Below are 22,299 nucleotides of genomic sequence, written 5' to 3'. Positions count from 1 at the left end.
AGATGATCTGCTTTATGACCAGGGGAAGTTGTGGCTGGCCATATATTTCCCCTGCAGGAGAAAAGTAGTATTACATTCTTACCTTTCACTGAATAGCCAATCATGTAATATATGAACAGGTAAGAACTACCAAAGTGATACACTCTTTTTTTTTGGCTAATAGAAGGGTCCCTAATATGGTACATAGAAGGGGTTATGCTGGTGAGACCATTCTTTAAGAGTAAAGCCCCATTTACACACACGATCGCTCAAAATTCGTCAGAAACTGACAGTTTTGAGCGATAATTTTGCATTAGCTACTAATAGGCTAATCAGCCCATTAGAAGCTAACTAGCTTCAGTTGCATGTATTTAGAGAACAGCGGGTGGTCTGTTCTCTAAATACATCACTATTGTTCTCTAGCGGGACAGCTACTGAAAGAATGTTATCAGCGCTGCCTGTGGAGAACTCAGCGTGCGGTCCGTCTTATCAGGGACGCTGGATTTTGAGTTGAGCTGAACTCAGCGATGGGCGAAAAGTGCATGGTAAGTGCCTAATGGGCACACATTTACACGCAACGGCTATCACTCAAAAGCCATCTTTTGAGCGATAATAGTTGTGTGTAAAAGGGCCTTTACCCCATCAATGAAAATAATTCCATTACTTTACTTGATTACACAAATGACAATTCAGATCTTGGAGGGCAAAATAAAATAAAAAGTCTCGTGTACTTACAATGTAGCAGCACAGAGGGGAAAAGGCATGCGTCCCGCAGACATACAGGTGGGTTTTATTAAACCTCTGCAAGAGCCTTATATGGTTGAAACACTCAGTCTGCAAACAAAGGAAAAAGGGAGATTGTTATGTTCTAGCACCGCAGCACTAAATTCTGCTGGTGACGAGACAAACTAATCTTACATTAAACAGTAACCGCTTCATAGACGGACTTTGGCAGAATGGGAGCTTCTTTAAGATATACTATGAACATGGAGAGATTTCACAGAAATAACTACTTGTCATACTTCTTACATGGCAAGAATCTAAACTAGGAGTCCTCCATTCTTGGAATGATTAAAATCTAGTTCCAACGTAGTGCTGGTTCCATAGAGGTGAAAATAGCAACACTGTAATAAAACGTTATAATCGGAACCACTCCTTATATTCGTGATTATTTAATTCCACTGAAGGAAAAATGAGCAAGAGGAAGAAGGACGGGTGGAAGCAAGCAGCAGCAGCATGGTGGCTGAGGGGTTAGCACTGTTGCCTTGCAGTGCTGGAGTACAAGGTTCTAATCTGACCCAAGGACAACATCTGCATGGAGTTTGTATGCTTGGTCTCCTCCTCCAGAAAGAAGAAGAGTATGGTGGTTCAGAGGTTCGCCCTGTTGACTTGCAATCCTGGAGTCTGAGGCCCAAATCTGGCTAATGACAACATCTACATGGAGTTTGTACATTTTGTGTTTCTTCTTCTTTTTCTCCTCCAGACAAAGAAGAAGCACAGTGCAGTCCTAGGCTCTAGTCTGACCAAAGACAACAGCTGAATGGAGTTTTCAAAGTCCTTCTTAAGATTTGAACCTAGCACCCCTAGTTTCCTAGCACCAACGCAAGGTAACAGTCTCTTTAGGGACTTTAAAACAGTGTAAAAAAAAAAAAGTCCAATAAAGTGTACATTTTAAAAAGTCACGTACTTCAAAATGGTACCAACAAAATCTATAACTCTTCCCGCCATTAAGAAAATGCTATAGGTCTTAGAATAGGCAGTGCAGATTCAATAGGTTTTTCCTTTAATAATGTGTTTTTTGGGGCTAAAGTAGGAAAAAAAAGAAAGAAAACAACTATATAAACTTGGTTTTGCAGGAATCGTGCCGATCCAGATAAGAAAATTATCATGTTACTTTTACCAAATGGTGAAAGCCATAAAAACAAAACCCAAGGAACTATGGTGGAATTTCTGGCGTCCTGTAGTGCCAATGCCTATGATCGCTGTATAAGCGATCGTTGTAATCGTACCGACCCGCAGAAAATATGTATTGTGTCATTTATGCTGCATGATTAACGCTGTGTAAAAAAAAAAAAAAAATCTATGGCAGAATTGATGCGTTTTCTCTCCCTGTTATCATAAAAAAAAAATAATAAAAATTTTACGATATAGTCTATGTACCCAAAAGTGGCGCCGATAAAAACTAAAGCTCGCCACGCAAAAAACAAGCCCTTATACGGCCGCATCAATGAAAAAATAAAAAAAGTTATGGCTTTTAAAAAATGGAGATGAAAATCCGCCAAAAATCGTTGCGTCCTTAAGCCCAAAATAGGCAATGTCATTAAGGGGTTAATAATAGATCAACAGGTGTCTACAACCTGAGACCCCTACCTATCAGCCGTTCACTGGGCCCTTGTCTTTGTAAATGAAGCAGAGTTCTGCAGGAAGCAGACAGCTCCGTTCTCACTGCAGTGCTCAACTTTCGTATTACAGCCAAAGTTCCCATTAAAGTGAATGGAAACTTTGCCTGTGATACCAAGACTGACCACTGCAGTGAGAACAGAGCCGTTTGCTTCCTGCAGAAACTAGCTCAGTTCATGAACGTACAAGCCTGGCAAAGAGCTAATCTGTGGGAATCTTGGGTGGCAGACCTTACCATAAATCAAGACCATCAATAGTTGAATGATGTGAATGGACCCCTAATGCTCTTATAGCTATATAAAGTCAAGCAGAAGCAAGACCCAATGCCTACCGTCCAATTTCGCATTACTATACAAGATGTTATGCAACTATGGACACATCATTCTGGCACGGAGGACGGGAGGTGCAGGACCACAACAGAATTTTAAGAGATAGGAGCTAGGTGACTAACACCTGACCATTGATCATAGGAAGTCAATTTTTATAATGCAGTTTAGGGGGGAAAACTAAAAACACTAAAAAATTATAACTAAACTGTGGATCTGAGATTATGCAGTTTTTAGATGGGCCTCAGAATACGCCAACTATCCTGTCCGCTTTCTTTTCGTGTTCCATGTTGTCCTTTCACCTGATTATTTCGGCCTTTGTCCTGGCACGTCTTCGTCTCCTTGGCATTAACTTCCCAGTGAATCTAGAATACATAAAAGAAGGAAATCATGGTTGGAGGCTTAAGATTATTTCCTATTAGACGAGATGGTTTTCATCTTGGATAGGCAGGGTATGGCCAAAACAGCCGCTCTTCATAACCATCAAGCAGATTATTATTAGTCATGGTCCAATAGCACAGTCAGTATTCCTCAAAATGACACTCAATACATAACCCGTACCTTGTACCACATGTAATTGGGGTATGTGCCTCTAAAGTTAGGTAGCAAAACGGCCTACTGTATATAGTAATCTTAAATTATAGAAGGTGGCATAGCATTCACCATCTCTGAATCTTGGTTTATACTCTATTCTACTTCACAATATCATAACCGCAGCAGAGAGTGCCAAATCTAGCAAAGGAGTTGCCAACTGAGAGGCAATGATCTGTGAAAGAGTTCGAATCTGCATTACAGAGCCGACGGATCAGGCTACCCAGGAGGGCCTCGAGGATTTCACTAGCATTTGGTCGTTAGTGAGGCCTGTCTCATTAAAAACCAAACAGTGTGCACACTTATAGCGACTTTTTAGGGACTAGCAAGCCTACTATTAGGATAGCAAGGTGAACACTGTTCTTTGGGGACATTGTAACATGGCTCATTAGCAGAGATGAGCGAGTATACTCGCTAAGGCACATTACTCGAGTGAGTAGTGCCTTGGCTAAGTATCTCCCCGCTCGTCTCTAAAGATTCGGGGACCGGCGCGGGTGACAGGTGAGTTGGGGGGGGAGAGAGGGAGAGAGAGAGATCTCCCCTCCGTTCCTCCCCGCTCTCCCCCGCCGGCCCAAGAATCTTTAGAGACGAGCGGGGAGATACTCGGCTAAGGCACTACTCGCTCGAGTAATGTGCCTTAGCGAGTATACTCGCTCATCTCTACTCATTAGCATCAAACTCTAACTGGAATTTCTAACCAAATCTAGCTTGGCAATTTAAGTAAACCAGTATTTTAGTTTTTGCAAATTGCCTCAGTATCTCACAGGGCGCAGAAAGTATTGTGATATCCACAAAGTGTGCACGTCGAGCCACGATGATTGCTCTTATAGACTGTGCTGTTAATGTAACTATCTTATACGAAGTGTGAAATCTTATTTTCAGTTGCGCATCACATGGAAGCTACGTAGTCGTAGTCAGGATTATATAATGTACTGTGAAACTTTGATTGCCTTCAAAATGGTTTCTTCAAGCTGCATAACCTTGTTACCCATCACTTCAATGGTTACAATAAAAGTTTACTTTTTTTTTTACTTGTAGACTACATTGTATTCCCACAACCTGTGCCCCATCCCGTCACCCACAGCACAGGTATCTGGAAAGGATCCCAGTGTATTGATAACATAACTACATTTATCATCAGCTATTTCAGTGCTGAATACTACGTGGCTCTCAGCTTTTATACCACGTTCACAACTTGTTACGCAAGAACATTTCTGGCCCTACTAAAAAAAAAAAAAAGTGCTATTGCGCTTTAAAGCTTTGTTCTGTGCTAAAATGGGCATCTGCTGCCATCTGATCCATCTTCTTTTACGACTCCCAAAAAGCAGTTTTGACAGAAGTTCCCTTAAAGGTCTATTAACAGCCTCTATTCAGCAGTATCAGAGCTAATGGGGAACAGACGATTAAAGGGGTCATATAGATTATAATGAAATGGTTCCCCGAAGGCTCTCCCGCCCGTTGAGGCTCTTATGTTGTAGAACAGGCACTTTAGTACACAGGAGAGCATTTTCTAAACAAGATGACCTAAAAGTGGCTCTGGCGGAGAACCAGGATGGGGACAAGGTTCATATTAGAAAGCGGGTTCCAAAAACATCATTAAAGGGGTTGTATCATGATAGATGTAAGAGCTGCCTCCAGGGATGCCCAGCAATAAGACGAATATTCCAGAGAAGACCACCGCCAGCCAGACTGATGTAGCCTGCATATGAAGTACTACATGGCAGCCGTTCAACTAGATCTCTATGTAATCCATGGACGTAAATCCGCCAGGGTGACGGTTAGTGAGGATGACGGGATAAATTCCATTAAGGAGCCAAGGGGTGAAATTCAGACAGCAGATTTGCGGTGGATTTTACCTGCACATTTGCACGGATAAAAATTGACAACTGATTACAGTACCGACAACTAGATGGGATGGAAATGGCATCCGTTCTATCTTTTGGAAACTACTTTAACCCTATCAGGACCGTTTTTTTCCCCACGTTTTTATTTTAGTTTTTTCCTCCCCATTTTCCAAGAGCCATAGTTTTATTTCTCCATTGACATAGTATAAGGGCTTCCTGCAGGACTAGTTAAATGGTAACATGTAATGTTCATAAAAACCTAAAATTTGTTCGTTGCAAGATGCCCAAACTCGCACGAATATAAACTCCATTCTTTTGAAGATGAACAATTTTTTTCCCCGCATTGCAGTGCAGGAAAGACCCACGGCATGCCCCCTCTCTTTGGGCGTTCCCTTGGAATGCCTCACTCATTGTTTGCAATGGGGCTAGGAAAAACATTGCATGCGTGCAAGGTGCATGTGATGTGATGCAAGGTTTCTTATCGAAAGCAATGGGAAACACCTGCCGATCCCTCCCTGAAGTGATGAAAAGCATTTTTTACACAAAAAAGCCTCTGATCGGCGGGGAAATCCCACATTCCTGAGCCAGATATTGGGCCGAGTTTCACAGACCGTTATCACGCTCGCCCATGTAAAATTAGCCTCAAAGCACAGTAAAAATGACATATGACTAGAGATGAGCGAACCTACTCGGCCACGCTCCTTTTTCGCCCGAGCGCCGCGATTTTCGAGTACTTCCGTATTTGGGCGAAAAGATTTTTCGGGGGGCGCCGTGGGTGAGTGGGGGGTTGCAGCGGGGGGGGGGGGGGAGAGAGGGAGAGAGGGCTCCCCCCTGTTCCCCGCTACTACCCCCCGCTCCGCCACGCCTCCCCCGCCCCCCGGCGCCCCCCGAATCTTTTCACCCGAGTACGGAAGTACTCGAAAATCGCGGTGCTCGATCGAGTATTCGCTCATCTCTACATATGACCTTTGTTCTATGGGTCAGGACGATTACGGTGATACAGAAATAATACAGATTTTAATGTTTTTCTACTTTAAGTTAAAATTGTATTTTCTTTTTGAAACAAAAATTGCAGTTTTTATTGGTCTCATTTTGAGAAACATACCTTATTTTTCGCTCTATAAGACACTTTTCCCCCCCCCAGTGTTTCATTGCAGGGGTTGCCAATGGGGGGCAGGAAGAGGTCACCCCTTCCAGTGACCATTTACATGCGCAATCAAGCTTTGAGCTTGGCATCTAAGCAGTTAACTGGTGCAATCAGAGCCACCTCTGATCACAGTAGTTGCCCGCGGCTGTCAATTGTCAAAAACAGCAGATAGCTGCCAGGTGTGGGGCAGAATCTGCTCCTGTGCCCGCTCTGTACATTCATATATTTACGGTATGAGGTCAGGAAGGGGTCTAAGGGTTATCTGTGGACAATGTATTGTTTTAAAAAGTTACCAGTGGAGCGAGGGAGTGATGATTTCAGCAACAAAAAGGTCATGTGATCCCTGCAGCCAATCACTGGCTATCGTGAGTCGGTGACTGGCTGGAGCCTCATGTCAAAAGAGATAAAAATGTGTACCAGCAGCCCTGTTTGTAAGCCCTCGCTGGGCTGGATCGGGTGTATCTATGCAGCAGCCAGCCGGGAATCCAAACCACCGTTTCCCAAAAAGGTATCCAAATAGAAGAGGGCTTGGCAAAGTGGGTGCAAATGATGAAAAAAGACTATTCACCCATAATGCACACAGGCAGCGATGTTTTAGCTAAAATGTGTCCTTTTTCAAGCTTGACATTCTGGGGATATAAAAATCCGCACTACAGGTCAATTTATGCCGTGGAGTTTCTTTTTCCTCAGCATATGTACAGTTTTGGGCACCGGTACTCAAGAAGAACCTATCAGAGCTTGAGCGGGTACAAAGACGAGCAACTAAAGTAATAAATGGAATGGGCGGACTACATTACCCAGAGAGGTTATAAAAATTGGGGTTATTTAGTTTAGAAAAAAAGACGGCTGAGGGGCGACCTAATAACTGTGTATAAATATATCAGAGGACAATACAGAGATCTCTCCTATCATCTACTTATACCCAGGACTGTGACTGTAACAAGGGGGCGCCCTCTACATCTAGAGGAAGAAGGTTTATACACTGACATAGAAGGGGATTCTTTACTGTAAGAGCAGTGAGACTATGGAATTCTTTGACTGAGGACGTGGGGAGGTGAAATAAATAAAAGAGTACAAGAGGGGCCTGGACGCCTTTTTTGAGCCATACAATATTACATGTTATAGTCACTGATTACGCCAAAGGGTCGGTAATCCAGGGATTATTCCGATTGCGAGACTGGAGTCAGGAAGGGATTTTTAAACAAGGAGCATTGGCTTTGACCTCATTGGGTTTTTTTGCCTTTCTCTGGATCAACATTGGGGGGTGGGGAGTAATAGGCTGAAATGGATGGAAATATGTATTTTTTACAGCCTTACATACTATGTTAATATGGATTCGATTTGTTGAATTCTCATCCATAGTATCTGTACTGTAACATGCTAAGTATTTTCAATACTTAAAAGGGGTTGTCCCGCCGAAACGGGTTTTTTTTTTTTTTTCAATAGCCCCCCCGTTCGGCGCGAGACAAACCCGATGCAGGGGTTAAAAAAAACAACCGGATAGTGCTTACCTGAATCCCTGCGCTCCGGTGACTTCTTACTTACCTTGCGAAGATGGCCGCCGGGATCTTCACCCCCGGTGGACCGCAGGTCTTCTGTGCGGTCCATTGCCGATTCCAGACTCCTGATTGGCTGGAATCGGCACACGTGACGGGGCGGAGCTACGAGGAGCAGCTCTCCGGCACGAGTGGCCCCATTCAGAAGAAAGAAGACCGGACTGCGCAAGCGCGTCTAATCGGGCGATTAGACGCTGAAAATTAGACGGCACCATGGAGACGAGGACGCTAGCAACGGAACAGGTAAGTGAATAACTTCTGTATGGCTCATAATTAATGCACAATGTACATTACAAAGTGCATTAATATGGCCATACAGAAGTGTATAGACCCACTTTGTTTCGCGGGACAACCCCTTTAACTCCGCAGAGGAAAAGCAGCAGCATATATGCCACGTGTGGACAAAACATAAAGAGGTGGTATAGTAATAAAAAGAGGGGTGAACTATTTTATACTCCAGAAACAGCACCCACTCTTGTCCATGGGCGATGCCTGGTATGGCAATACCCAGCCCATGGGTTAGATTGGCATTAATAATCGTTGCCAAGTGATAACATCTACAATGTAATGACAGTGGCAAATTTCGTAAGAAAACAAATGTCTCCTCTGCAATCAAGTATGTTACATGCTGGTCATCATGAGTCACACTGTACAGAATTTTTTTTTCATTTCGTCCCATAGCAGCTAGTAATATGATGATATGTTCAATCAATTACATAGAGGGCTTTCGAATACACGCAGAGAAAAAAAAATGACTCAGAAGCAATATAATGCCAAGTTGGCCTCTAATACCATAAGTCATTTACCTTGTGTAACTTGGCAAAGGAAACTCATCTGCCTTTAGGATACAAGGAGTGCCCTATTATCATCTAGTCACAGGGTTGTCGAGGTTAGAGATCAAATACATTGTTGGTGCCGTCACAGATTAAATATCTTGCTGACAACAGAACTGATACTTCTGTTTAGGTGTAGTCATGACTCAGACTTGCTTGAGGCTTCTACTTCCATAGAAGAATACCTACATGCCCTGCTTTCCCTCGTCTCTCGTGTTCCAACACACAATGCACATTTTTTTTATGTATCCGCACAAGCACCACCCGTAAAAAGACATCAGAGGTAGGAAATTTACAGCCGGCGTCGTTCAAAAAAGTTCTATTACAGTAGTGACTTATTTTCATTGACGACACCCTAGAGAGAGGTTTCCACTCCCATTTCTACCTTAAGGGCTACGGACACCTTTGGGGAGGGGAGGGGGGCACATTTTTTTTTCACTTAAGATGTATTTTAGTTAGACAATCGTTTTTGCAATAAACGAGAAGACGACAAGCAGGGGGATAACCACAGCGCTGCTGATGAAGAAGGAGCGAGGTAAAAGGAACACTGAAGTTCACGGAGAAACGCGTTTCGGCATCATATAGACACCTTCTTCTGCTCAATTGATGCCCGTCTTGCCTTCTTTTCCAGTAAAGTTAGGATCTCTTCAGGAAGGGGGGCCAGTGTCCAGTAAGTCAAGGCCAATCAGTGCTTTTTGGTTAGTTGCAGTTCCACCATAGTACATAATATGAACTGTTCTTTTTGCTTTCAGTCTGGAACATTCAGTAACGAATGCAGTGGTGGTTGTGCATGTTCACCACCGCTCCATTTATTTCAATGGCAGCGCCGAAACCAGCAGAGTTCAAGTGTCCTTATTGAAAGGAATGGAGCCCAATGACCACTGTACTCATTACTGAACTCTGCAGACCATCACTCCTCGGATCGGTGGGGTCCTAGCGGTCAGACACTGATCTGCAAGTTATTTGCTAACCTATAGATAAGGAACAACTTTCTATTCTTGGGAAACTCCTTTAACCCTCTCAAATCCAATGTGTATCCTGGTTTTCCTAGGGGGCTTACTCTTTTTCTGCCGTTATACAACGGCGCTATCTGCTGGCTAAAGCCAGTACTGCATGAGGTGACACGTTGAACAGGCTCCGACAGCAGAGAGGCTGGTAATATACAGTAACAGAACCCGGATGGCCGTCTTCCAACATCAGAGCTGTACAGCCTTAAATGATAAGGTCTTTAGATGTCAGACAGTGGATTGGAAAGGGTTAAATACATGACATTCCCTTTAAAGCTTGGAATTGGTAATGTAAATTGTTTAATTCTTGTCCAATGCTAAATTCGAGTTACAGATTTGTTGAGCACTTTGCATGCTCGCATGCCAAAAGTCTGTAGACAGGATGAAATCTGCTTATCTTTTGTAAAGAGGCTGGTTCGGCAGAAAATGGCAGCAATTGACAGAACCAAAGGGTGCTGAATGGAGCCCAATGACTCTAAAGGGGTCTGTACGGCTTCCGTCTGGCCATCTGGCATTTTATAGGATAAAACAGCAATGCATGCAGCGCTATTTCTTCCTGTATTTTAGCTAAATTCAGCAACAAAAGGTCGTTGGGCACAGGGTTGGATTCTGCTGCGGGCTCCCAATTACGGAATCCGACCCACCCGTTTGCATGCGGCCTTGCACAGAGCGAGAAATCATTTGCACAAGTGAACGATGAAAGAGTTCTCTCGTTTGGATAGTTTATACAGGCAGAACATTTTTTTCAAATATCGTTCACTTGATCATCCAGTTGTACACATTCGATTGAATGATCGCTGTTCAGACGCAGCAAGTTGGATACACAGTGAACAATAAGCGAACAAATTCTCGTTCGTTGTTCAATCATTGGCTGTGTTTCCACTGAACGATCATTACTCAAATTTGAACAATCCAACAATTTTTTGAAGGATAATGGCTTTGTGTAAAAGGGCCCTAACAATACCCATGGTGAATTCCGGACTCCAGTAATACACCGATGAAAGAGTAGAACTCAAACAATGAACTATTTGAACCAGCGAGCAAAAAAACCCCTCCAAAATACTTACTGTTCTCCAGGATCTTTGAGAAATGTCACTTGAGTTGAGAGAGAAGATGGCACCTCTTGCCCCAACATACAGAATTCCATTTTCATCCTCCAGGAGTAAAGTGCTGTAGTTTTTAACATTATCGTTAAACCATTTTGCATCAGAAAGTTCTGTGGAACAAAAACAGCAGAAACTAAGTATAAAGTTCAAGTGAGAACATAACGGAAGGTACTTTTCTGCTTAGAATACTTGGACCTCTAGAAAGTAAGGAAAAACTTATACTACTGCGTGATGTGGCAGAAAACTTAAATGGTACGCCTCACGACGAGAGCCCCTGCCCATGGGGCATCATAAAGAGGGATGCCCCACTATATGCCAGAATGAAAAGGTGTGGCTCCTATTCTGGTGGACCCGGTCCTTCCAGGCATTACATTGATGGTGTAAGAGTAATCTAGAATAGTTGTTTCTGCACATTATTCCCCGGGGTTAAAAGAGTTCACTTAAAAGACTCATTAAAACGGTCAAAAGAGGAACAGACTGGCTAGAACCAGTTTGTGGAGGGCATGTGAAATGAACTAATATATACAAACATCATAGAAGACCTTGTTTTGTGATTTGCATCAAAATGCTGCACTTCTGTTACTTACAATAGTGAGACGATTATTACCAAGGCTTTGCATTTCTCTATATAAATTATGCAAATAAGTTAACGCTTCAGAAGAGCTTGGAAACATCATTTGAGTGTTTCTCATTGTGTTCTTCTCCAATGCATCGACTAATAATTAGGCATACCTGATTAAAAAAAAGACTACAATATCTGGTAAGCATCACCTATATTGAATGTATACTCTAAGACTAGTTTTACACGGGTGAGCGCAATATGGGGCCATGAATGCTGCCCCCATATCACGCTCCCCACCATGTAAAAGCACAATGTATGCAAGGAGTTTTCATGTGATAACAGCCCCGCATCACTTCAGAGATGAAGGGATCCTCCGGCGCAGCTGACAGCCGTGGCAAAGAATCGCAGAGTTCTTCCATTGCTTTCAAAAGGGCAGCGCTGCTGGCGCAAGCCCCACTGAACACAATAGAGCTGCGATGCGAGATCATGCATCCAGATAGATTTGTTTCTCACATAGCATTGTGGTGCTATGCTGGAAAACATAGCTTATGTGTATGAACCCTTTCGAATGAATGGAGTTCATATTTGTGTGAGATTTGTGCGTCTCGCAACGCACAAATCTCACGCAATTTTCTCGGCTGTGTGAAGCTGGCCCAACAATGGCCTTCCATCTGCGCGACAGGGATGTAACACTACATTTTTGATAATGCTGCAGAGAAAATGTCCTCTTGTTTGCAGCTTTCCCTGGCAGTAACAGAATTTGACATTTAAATAAAAAAAATTGAAAAAGGGGTTAGCCTACCAAAAAACATCATCTATCCACAGAATGGTTGATAAACGTTTTATCGCTTGGTGCCGGACTACTAGGACCCCCAGGGATCATGAGAATTGTGTATCTCAGGTCCCACTAGTGAAAGTAGCAGCACCTCTCCCATTCACATCTATGGAACTCAGAGTGTGTCGCTCTACTATCTCCATACTGAGTGAATGGAGCAGTGGTCACATTTGCACACCGCTCCTCCATTCACTAGGGTAACTTGGCGTACATCATTCTTATAAGACTTGGAGATTCCAGTCCTCAGACCCGCAGAAAACAAACATTTATCAGCTATTTTACGACAGAGTCTTAAGACAGCAGAAATGCAATCCTAAGCTCTCGCTCACGACCTGAAGGTTGCGAGTTCAAGTCCTGCATGGTTCAGGTAGCCGGCTCAAGGTTGGCTCAGCCTTGCATCCTTCCAAGGTCGGTAAAAGGAGTACCCAGCTTGCTGGGGGGTAATAAATGAATTACCTGAAATCGCTGCGGAATAAGTTGGCGCTCTACAAATATTAAGATTTATTAGTATTTTTTATATTTATAGGTGATAAATGTTTTTGATGGGAAAACCCCAGTAAAAGCATTGAGTCATCCTCTTATGTCAAGTGGTAACGACTCTGTTTAAGCATGTATAGATGTTCTGGGAAAGCTGGCTGACAACCAACATTGCTAGGTGACAAAAGGACATAGCTTTTCAATACTCTTGAATTAAGACTCCTACTAGGCAAAACTGTACAGTAATACATCGATATATAAGTAGTGATGGGTACCACTGAATAAGCAGATTTTTTGTGATAGCATGCAGAATAAAATTACTATATTACAGAGTACTGAAAATTAAACCATAAACTAAAAAGGTGAGAAAATGGATCTATGAATTTAACATGTACATTATGTATCCTAAATTAGATAAGTGTAACTGCATTTTCTTAAAATTTTTGACATGTCATAGGGACATTGTAAAAGTTTTGACAGTTGGGGGGTCCAGACAGGGGCGTAACTAAAGACTCAGGAGCCCTGATGCAAAACGTGAGCTGGGTCCCCCCCTCTATCTGTACCCGTACCCATACCTAAATCATTCTGCACAGAGACATAACTTAAAGCTTCTGGGCCCCAATGCTAAACCTGTAACAGGGCCCCCAACTATAATGCTTTATTCATAGTACTGGGCTCCCTATATGGAGAAGAGAGGCCTTATGGGCCCCCTTAGGCTCCTGGGCCCAGGTGCAACCGCATCCCCTACACCCTCTATAGTTACGCCCCTGGGTCCAGATGACAAGATCCCCACCAAACTCTAGAACGAGCCAGCTAAAGTGCTCATTAAGGCGCGGTCACTAGCTGGAGAATGACCCATAGACTTTCTATTAAAGCCCGCCTTTAGCTAGCGGGCAGCTGGCTCGTTCTAGCGATTTGTGGAGTCTAGACAAAACTTTCCCAGTAATCAAAACTTTTGGCACACCCCTGTGACATATCAAAAGTTTTTTAGAAGGCACAGTTGCATTTTAAGAGGAGTAAAGTAAACAATTTGAGAAGGGCTCATGGAATCTTAACCCTCTGGTCAGTCCAGGTAGATACATGTAATCATTGGAAGTTTCAAATTGGATGAACTTGTATTACCAGTTTCTGTCCTTTTAAAAACGGTGTCAGGTTCCAAAGACTAACCCTTAAAAATAGAGATTGTGACTGTGATACAGACTGCACTTTTCTCCCTATGTTTTGTAATTCGAATTTCAGAAATCTTTGCTCCGCCCTAAACCTGCAATTCGGGTCTGCATGCAGGTTTTTCTTATTTAGCCAGATTTCTTTTTCTATGGCAAATAAATTGATGCGTATTTCAGGACGCTAATTCCTTAAAGACTTAATTGATTTATTCAGTCTGTTGTGGCAGGATTAGCTTGGGATCGCCTTTTCTTGGTCTCAAAAGGACACGTTTCTCTGCACCAAAATCAGTAGCCAGAAGTATATTTCAAACGGACACTAAGCCAGCTTTATCAGCACGGTAGCAGTAAAATCAAGCAGAATACAGCAGACATTTACAAAAACCACATTGCCTCTCTAGGACTTATTAACCCACAGTGATGCCAGCTTGCAAAACACCATACTTTTTCAACCATTCTCACAGATCACTTTAGTGGCTGACACAGACCATCTTTCTGTGTCCCCCAAGTAGAGCAACTATTAGAGATGAGCGAGTATACTTGCTAAGGCACATTACTCGAGCGAGTAGTGCCTTAGCCGAGTATCTCCCCGCTCGTCTCTAAAGATTCGGGGGTCGGCGTGAGTTGCGGTGGGGACCGGGGGGGGGGGGGGTGGAGAGAGGGAGAGAGAGATCTCCCCTCCGTTCCTCCCCGCTCCCCGCCGGCCACCGAATCTTTAGAGACTAGCAGGGAGATACTCGGCTAAGGCACTACTCGCTCGAGTAATATTCACTAACTGGCTTAGCCAATTAATCAGCCAGCAGGTGGTCATGTGACATGCATATTTACTATGTATTTAAACACAGCCTGTAATGAGTGTAATACGCACCAAAATAGGACATGCCGCATTTTTTTTTCATGCATGTATAACACGCATGAGGAAAACACAGGACTGAATGGCCCAATGTAAATCAATGGGCTTTTATCACTCTGTATCAAACATACGTCCATGTCAGTGAGCCTTAAATGTGTAGTCCATAGAGGGAACGGGCACAAGAACAGATTCCATTAAGATTAGGGCATGCCCTATGGTACCAACATCTTCTCTTTCTTCACTGCCACAGTCTTGCAGAAATAGGATTCTTCACATGTGGCTGATTTGTTGAAGAACTTTCAGAGATTGTCCTATGCAACTGAATGTGCTTTGCAGAAATCCATGCACATGCTGCAGAAACAATGCCAACCTGTTCCTGTAGACACATTTGTATACCCTTGAAGCTCCATCTGTCAACTCTGATTTGCAAATTGGCTTTTTTTTTTTTTTAAAAACATGCCAATGTTTTTTTTGTCCCCTTAACTTATCTCAAACTTGCTGTTGCATGACCCAGGTAGCCCCCATCCATGAGACAACCTGTGATTAGACTGTTTTGGGAAGACCCTTTTTACTATAAGGGAATGTCAAAAAGCAAACAAACCCTTAAACCATATAACCAAGATTAGACATCCTACAAACGAGGTCACAGACAGCAGAGACTATGTAACAAAAGGAATCCGTATGTGATTACTACCGCTACTGTGCAGAAGCAGTGAATGCCATCACTAACACCGAAGAATAAAAGTGGATTCATTCCTGTTTTAAAGGCAAAGCTCGGGCTTCACGGCTACATCCGAAAGCCCGGAACAATAGTGGTTGCTAGGCAACATCCCCTACAGACAAGTAGCCAGAGGGAAAACTGCGCTGCACTTTATGCTGCCTGCCAGTCGCCATGGTGTGGCCTCAGGATACAAGGTGGTTCATGTATTCAGCTCATCTGCTGACTCAGTATTTCAATCCTCAGGAGGGAATACACAGTAATAGCTAGAGGCCGCTTCCCTCCATAGTGCAACCTACCTACCAACACACACGTCTTACAGGTTAAATAAGAAAGCATATCCGTACCACAATGTGAAAAAAGTATCTTATAAGATTCAAATACTGTGAAATTAGTTTACCATGGCATCCAATAGTTTGGAAATTCTGTTGGTTCCATGTTTGTGTACCTTAGGGAGTGTACTCATGTTTTGCACTATGATGTGGGATGCCGTCTGGGGGTTTCATCAGAGGTGCTAAAGACAGCACTGTGATGGAACCCCCCGAATGGTAACGAACGGAACCCTTCACTGTCATTACTGCAAAGGATGCCACTTTGGTGTCCATTTGACAAGGGTTCAGTTTCCAACATATTTGGAGTATAGGAGAACTTAACCTCTTAACGACCGGCCCATAGTCTTTTTACGTCCTCACTTGCTGGGCCTTATTCCCTGAGGATGTAGAAATATGTTTCCTGCAGGGATTAAGGCCCTGCAAGCTGAGGACGTGGCAGCTCCATGCTGCCGGCTCCCGGAGGTAGCCGGCAACCTGGAGCTGCCATTCCGGGCCGCGGATCCCCTCCCCCGGTCACATGATTATATAAAAGTTAGTAAACAGTTTTAAAAAAGTGAAAGATTCAGCTGCCCTGATGGATCCGATCCATCGGGGCAGCTGAAAGTACTCACCCGCCTTCGCCGCGATGACCGGCGATGTCCCAGCCTCCAGGTCCCGTCGGCGCCTTCTGCGCATGCGCGCCAGACGTCAGGCGGACACTCAGAAGGCGCGCGTGGCCTGGGAAATTTAAAAATCCTTTTGGTCCCGGCTCCCATGTGTAGCCGAGAGCAGAGGGATGTCATCGGAAGCCGCTGTATGCGGTTCCTGGTCACATGATCGCTGCTATCCAATGGATAGCAGCGATCATGTAAAGTAAAAAAAAGTTTTAAAAAAGTTATAAAAAAAAAAAGAAAAAAAAGGTTACGTTTCATCTCCCCTCACGGGTCATATCCGTGAGGGGAGATGAAATAACGTACCTAAGGCACCGCATTTATCCGTGGACTTCACCACAGCTTCTGCGCACGCGCCCGCCACCAAGATGACGGACGCATGTGCAAAAGGCGCAGATTGCCAGGGTAATTTAAAATCTCCCTGCTCCTGGCTACCAAATGTAGCCGAGAGCCTGGAGGTTCCTGGTCACGTGATCACCGTTTTCCAATTGAAAACGGCGATCACATAAAAGTAAAAAAAGTGAAAATTTCCCCTCCAATCACAGATCAGATTCGTGAGGGGAGGTGAAATTACTTACCTAAGGCCTCTGGCGATGTTCCCCGATGGGATCTTTATCCACGGATCTTTCCCCAACTTTGGCGCATGTGCCCATTAGCAAAATGGCGGACGCAAGCGCAAAAGCTGTTGAGGGCCCTGGAAATTCAAAGTCCCCTTGCTCCTGGCTACTAAATGTAGCCAAGAGCCTGGAGCAGTGACCGAGGGCCGCAGTGAGCGGTCCCCGGTCACGTGATCGCCGTTATCCAATAGATAATGGCGATTACGTAAAATTTAAGACAGTTGAAATTTGATGCGCCTTTCCTTTTGAGCCCCATTGTGCATACAGACATAATATTAAGGCCACAATGGGTATGTTTCTGAAAACGGAACAAAAAGGGGGTATCCATTTTGGGGTGAACTTTTTCATTCTTATGTATGCTGTACAAAAAAAAATGTTTTTAAAATGACACAACTGCCAAAAAAATTAAAATCGTAATTTTTTCCATCTGCTTTGCTCAGATTCATTCAAAAACTGTGGGGTTAAAATATACAGTACACCCCTAGGTGTATGCGTTAAGTGGTCTAGTTTTCAAAATGGGGTCATTTGTGGGGGTCCTCTGTCGTTTTGGCCGCTCAAGGGTTCTACAAGTGGGCTATGTGGACTAAAACGCCTTAACGCAAAATGTCTGTTCTAAAAGCCACCGGTTGCTCCTTTAGTTTTGGGCCCCGTTGTGAATACGGACATAATTTTAGGGCCACAATGGGTAGATTTCTGAACACGGGACAAACAGGGGTATCCATTTTGGGGTGAAAGTCTTCATCCCTATGTGTGCAGTACAAAACAAATGGGTTTAAAAGTGACATGATTGCCAAAAAAATTAAAATCGTAATTTTTTCCTTCTGCTTTGCTAAGATTCATTCAAAAACCGTGGGGTCAAAATACACAGTACACCTCTAGAGGAATTTGTTAAGGGGTCTAGTTTTCAAAATGGGGTCATTTGTGGGGGTTCTATCGTTTTGGTACATCAAGGGCTCTACAATTGGGCAATGGGGCTGAAATCGCCTTCAAGCAAAATGACTGTTCTGAAAGTCACCGTCTGCTCTTTTCGGTTTGGGCCCCGTTGTGCATATGGACAGAAGATTAGGGCAACAATGGGTATGTTTCTGAACACAGGACAAACGGGGGTATCCATTTTGGGTGCAAATACGCATTTTCATGTGCATTATAGAAAAAAAATCCCATCTTTTAAATGGCATATTTGCAAAAACATGAAATTTTATTTTTTCTCCTCTAAATTGCATTAACTCCTGAAAAAAATCTGTGAGGTAAAAATACTCACGACCCCCCCAGTGAATACATTAAGGGGTGTAGTTTTTAAAATAGGGTCATTTGTGGGGGTATCTATCATTCTGACACTCATGAGCCTTTGTAATCTTGGCTTGGTGCCGGAAAATAAAGTGTTCCTCAAAATACTGAAAATCAATGTTAAATTTGCACGTCTCTTAAATGGTTAAAAAAAACTTTCTAATGTGCACCCAGAATAAAGTAAACAGATGGAAATATATATCTTATCAAGAATTTGTACAGTATGTTTGCACATATTTGAGATATCGCAGTTGAAAATGTGAAAAAATGAAATTTTTTTCCAAATATTCCCAATTTTGGCACTTTTAATAAATATACACAAATTCTATCGGACTATTTTCACCACCTAAATGAAGTACAACATGTGGCGAAAAAACAAATGTCAGAATCACTTGGATAAGCAAAACCTTTACGGAGTTATGCTATGTCAAAGTGACATGTCAGATTTCCAAAATTTGGTCTGGTCATTAAGGCGCAAACAGGCTTGGTCACTAAGGGGTTAAGTCAACTACACTATTCTATACTCCAAAAAGAACAAAAACTAATGCAAACTTTGTCTAAATGATAACAAAGTGATATGTGTTTTAGTTATGCATACATTCCCCCTTAAGTGTCCCTTGCTTGGAGGAAAAGTCCCTATTTTTGGCCCTAGCCCTTCTTTCTTCCTTAAATATTCCTCTTTTTGACCTTGGAAGTAGATTTGTTTTAATATACTTTATATAATTCTTCATAATCTATTATTAGTCACAGACGAGAACCCTGAGCACTAAATAGTGAAGGGAAAAAGTGGAAGTGTTATTTTGCTATTCGACCCAGTTATCATGTGACTGCCGGGTGCCCACTGCACAGCAGAGCTGCAGAGTCCTAGCAGACCACTACTGTCACTACAGGGGAATGTTTTCCCCTGTAACTGGGGTTCCTATGGATGCCCCCACTACAGCTGAAAAGTGTCAAATTAAGAAGAAAAAAAAACATCTGAATTATGACATCATGGGAGACACAGATATTAAAAATAGTTACAAAAATAAGTTTAAAAAAAATTACAAAATTAAATTAAAAAAAAAAAAAAAAATATATAATATATATAATATAATATATATACCGGTATATATATATAAATAAAAACATTGCAGATGCCAACCAAAACCTTCGCCATATGTGCCCTGTAATCTGAGACTATACAGGTTATATATCAAAACCTCCAAAACAAAACCCATCCCTGTACGTTTTTTTTTTAAATCTATAGCTGTTTATTTTTAAAATTAGCAAAATTAAAATAATAACATTTTTTGGCTTTTTTTACCCAAAATAAAACTAAAAAAATGGGAAAAAAAATTAGACCTACATGTCACGAAAAAAAAAAAAAACAGCAAAATATTGGTAGCTAAATTAAAAAAAATAGGGCAGTAAAACCACCACATGGGTAAAATCACTAAAAGTGTCTGGTCCTTGAGGACTAAAACACTCCAGTGGGGTAGTTTTTTTTGCAAATATTAAGGCTGCCTGTCCACGGGCATTGCTGTATCCAGTGGCAGATCTACGCTGCGGGAGCCACCACCCAGGAGCAAGAGTCGGCAGGCGGATCTTTGCTGTCAGTCTATCTGACAAATAGGCCGACCGCGAAGGACCACAGAGAATCGCGGCAAATCGCAGCATACTGCGATTTGCCGGCCGCGAGTGTTGCTATGGAGAGCTTTCCTGCGGGAAATGCAGCATAAATCCATCTGTGGGCATTAGCCCTTACAGATACATATAGAAAAATAAAATTATTTAAATATAGTTGATGGTATCACAAAAGTACCAATTGGAAGTTTAATTGCCGGTTTTTGGACTTTGGACATAAACCTCCCCATCCTCATCACATCTTGCGGTTAGACAGATGTGGCGCCATTTCTGCAAACGTGGAAGACTCTTATTTCTAGTCCTGGATAAACCCATTTAAAGGAAGCTGTGAGAACGTTTTACGGATTCCACAGAAGCAACCAGATAGGCAGGGAAGCAATAATACGAGAACTCAGCAGATCACAACCAGGATTTATGGCTGTAGGACAAAACAATTATGATAATGTAAACACTTTCAAACAGGGTGAATTATAGATTCATGAAGACTTTATTTCTCATTACCTCTGTAATCCACTGGAGTGTACTTGGATAAGAGGGAAATAAGCAGAGATTTCTGGAGCAACCATTCCAATTTATGACAACGGAGTGTTCTTATTAGAGGAAACATCGCAGCAGGTTATTGACAAATGCCCCCGGAATCACTTAACTAATTGGCACAATGTACCAGTAGGCCATCTCCAAAGACTATATAAGTATACCGTGTAGAAAAGTCTGATATCACTATATGATAGATATTTTATTAATCTTCCTACGTTTGTTCTGTCTAAGCAACACGGCAAGAATTAAGTCTTAGCAACCTAAAGACTTATCCATGCACTTCCAGTTGGACAACTCTAATGTCTACTTTGTAGATCCCTAAGAACTGGCCTATAGCTACACTTATAGGGTTCGTAAAGGAATTTCTGGGATTGGAAAAACAATGCCCCTTTCTTCCAAAAAAAAAAAAAATCTCAGAGTAAACAGGATTGGATGGACACAAAACCAACCTGTTTGGTTCTTGTTTGCCCAGACAGGAACATTGGGGGACAATCATGCCGGAATTTGGAACTGACTAGGGCAATATCTGTATGAAGTTTGCATGTTTTGGTGCAAATTATATTGGCTTCATCTGGGAATTCTAAAAATGTACTAATACGTTAATAGACTTCCTATGAAATTGGCACTTGCATGTCTTAGGTATGGAGATAAGATTGTGAGCCCCAGTGCATAAAGTTAAAGGATTATTCCCATCACGGCAAGCTAGGGGATAACTTGCTGGTCACAGGGGTTCCAACCGCTGGGACCCCCACGATCCCAAGATTTCAGCCATAAAGCACCTTGAAGTGCAGTTAAGAGGCATGATCCTTTGCTCTATTCACTTCAATGGGAGTATCGATGATAGCTAAGCATTTGAACTTCGCTACCTCCGGTGGTCCGATTAGAGAGAGTGGACATGCATGGCCTCCTTTGCTAACACTTCAGGATGCACTATGGCTGAAATTTCGGGAACAGTTGAACACCCATCGATCAGCAAGCTATCATCTATCTTGTGGATAGGGACTAACCCTTAACCCTTTAAGTTGCCAATACACCTTCAAATAGCTGTCTGCCAAATGCTTGTTCAGCCAACAGCAATTTCTCCCGGCTGTCCCATACAAATGAATGTTCAGTTTGGGCAAGCGGTCATGTGTTTTCCATGGGACAATGGAAAACGCCACGAGCAAAAACCTCTGGCAGAAGCTTATTTCATCTCTGAGAAGAACAAAAAGATGGGGTGTTGAAATTCAAGATGCCTGATCCTTCTTTCCCTGGACATCATCTGTTAGGGAAAAGTTGGGAGGCCCCCCTTACACATACAACAGTTAATCTGATTCAGACATTTTTTTCCTGATCAGCAAAGCAATGGGAGCTAAATAGTGGGCAGATATGAGCCTCATGGATAAAATATCATTATAACAACCTCCGAGTCTTGATGTGAGGATTTCATGCTCTGTTACCAAGGTCTAGACAGGCAGAATAAGTCATTGAGCAGCATTAAACTTTAACTTGTGTCATCACTCACCTTAATCTGCAATTCATGGATCAAAGGCCTCAGAGTAACAAGCACATAAGTACTTTCATGCATGTGACCTATTCACTGACATTTTGTGTCTGAGCTACAAGCACATTAGTATCATCGCAGCTCCATCCACAGCCCAGACCGGACTCACTAGCTGAAGAGTAGATAAATTACAGAAGATTGTAATGATGAGGCTACAAGGCGTGATTTTGTTGCATCACTCTTCCAAAAATTGTCACTCAAGTATTTTTAATCCCTTATCGCCCATTCATTCAAAATATCCACATTCACAGTGTTTTTTCCCCCTTTTCAAGCACTAGACTCACACCCTAGGGCCAATTTCATAGGAAGACAA

The 22,299-nt window shown here is 42.6% G+C and overlaps 1 protein-coding gene across 2 annotated transcripts in view; it reads right to left on the bottom strand.

The window, feature by feature from the left end:
• SEMA4G (semaphorin 4G) overlaps positions 1-22,299 on the bottom strand; it is a 233,950-nt gene that overhangs the window by 95,505 nt on the left and 116,146 nt on the right. For both annotated transcript variants that reach the window (XM_066600936.1, XM_066600937.1), the window contains exons 3-5: positions 10,751-10,899; positions 3,008-3,070; positions 715-813 (exon numbers count right to left, since the gene is read on the bottom strand). In XM_066600936.1, coding sequence (XP_066457033.1) covers positions 715-813; positions 3,008-3,070; positions 10,751-10,899 — 311 coding nt within the window. The remainder of the gene's footprint in view (positions 1-714; positions 814-3,007; positions 3,071-10,750; positions 10,900-22,299) is intronic.

Source organism: Eleutherodactylus coqui, chromosome 4 (genome assembly GCF_035609145.1).
Source record: "Eleutherodactylus coqui strain aEleCoq1 chromosome 4, aEleCoq1.hap1, whole genome shotgun sequence".
Lineage (NCBI taxonomy): Eukaryota > Metazoa > Chordata > Amphibia > Anura > Eleutherodactylidae > Eleutherodactylus > Eleutherodactylus coqui.
This window is presented reverse-complemented; position numbering and strand designations above follow the sequence as displayed.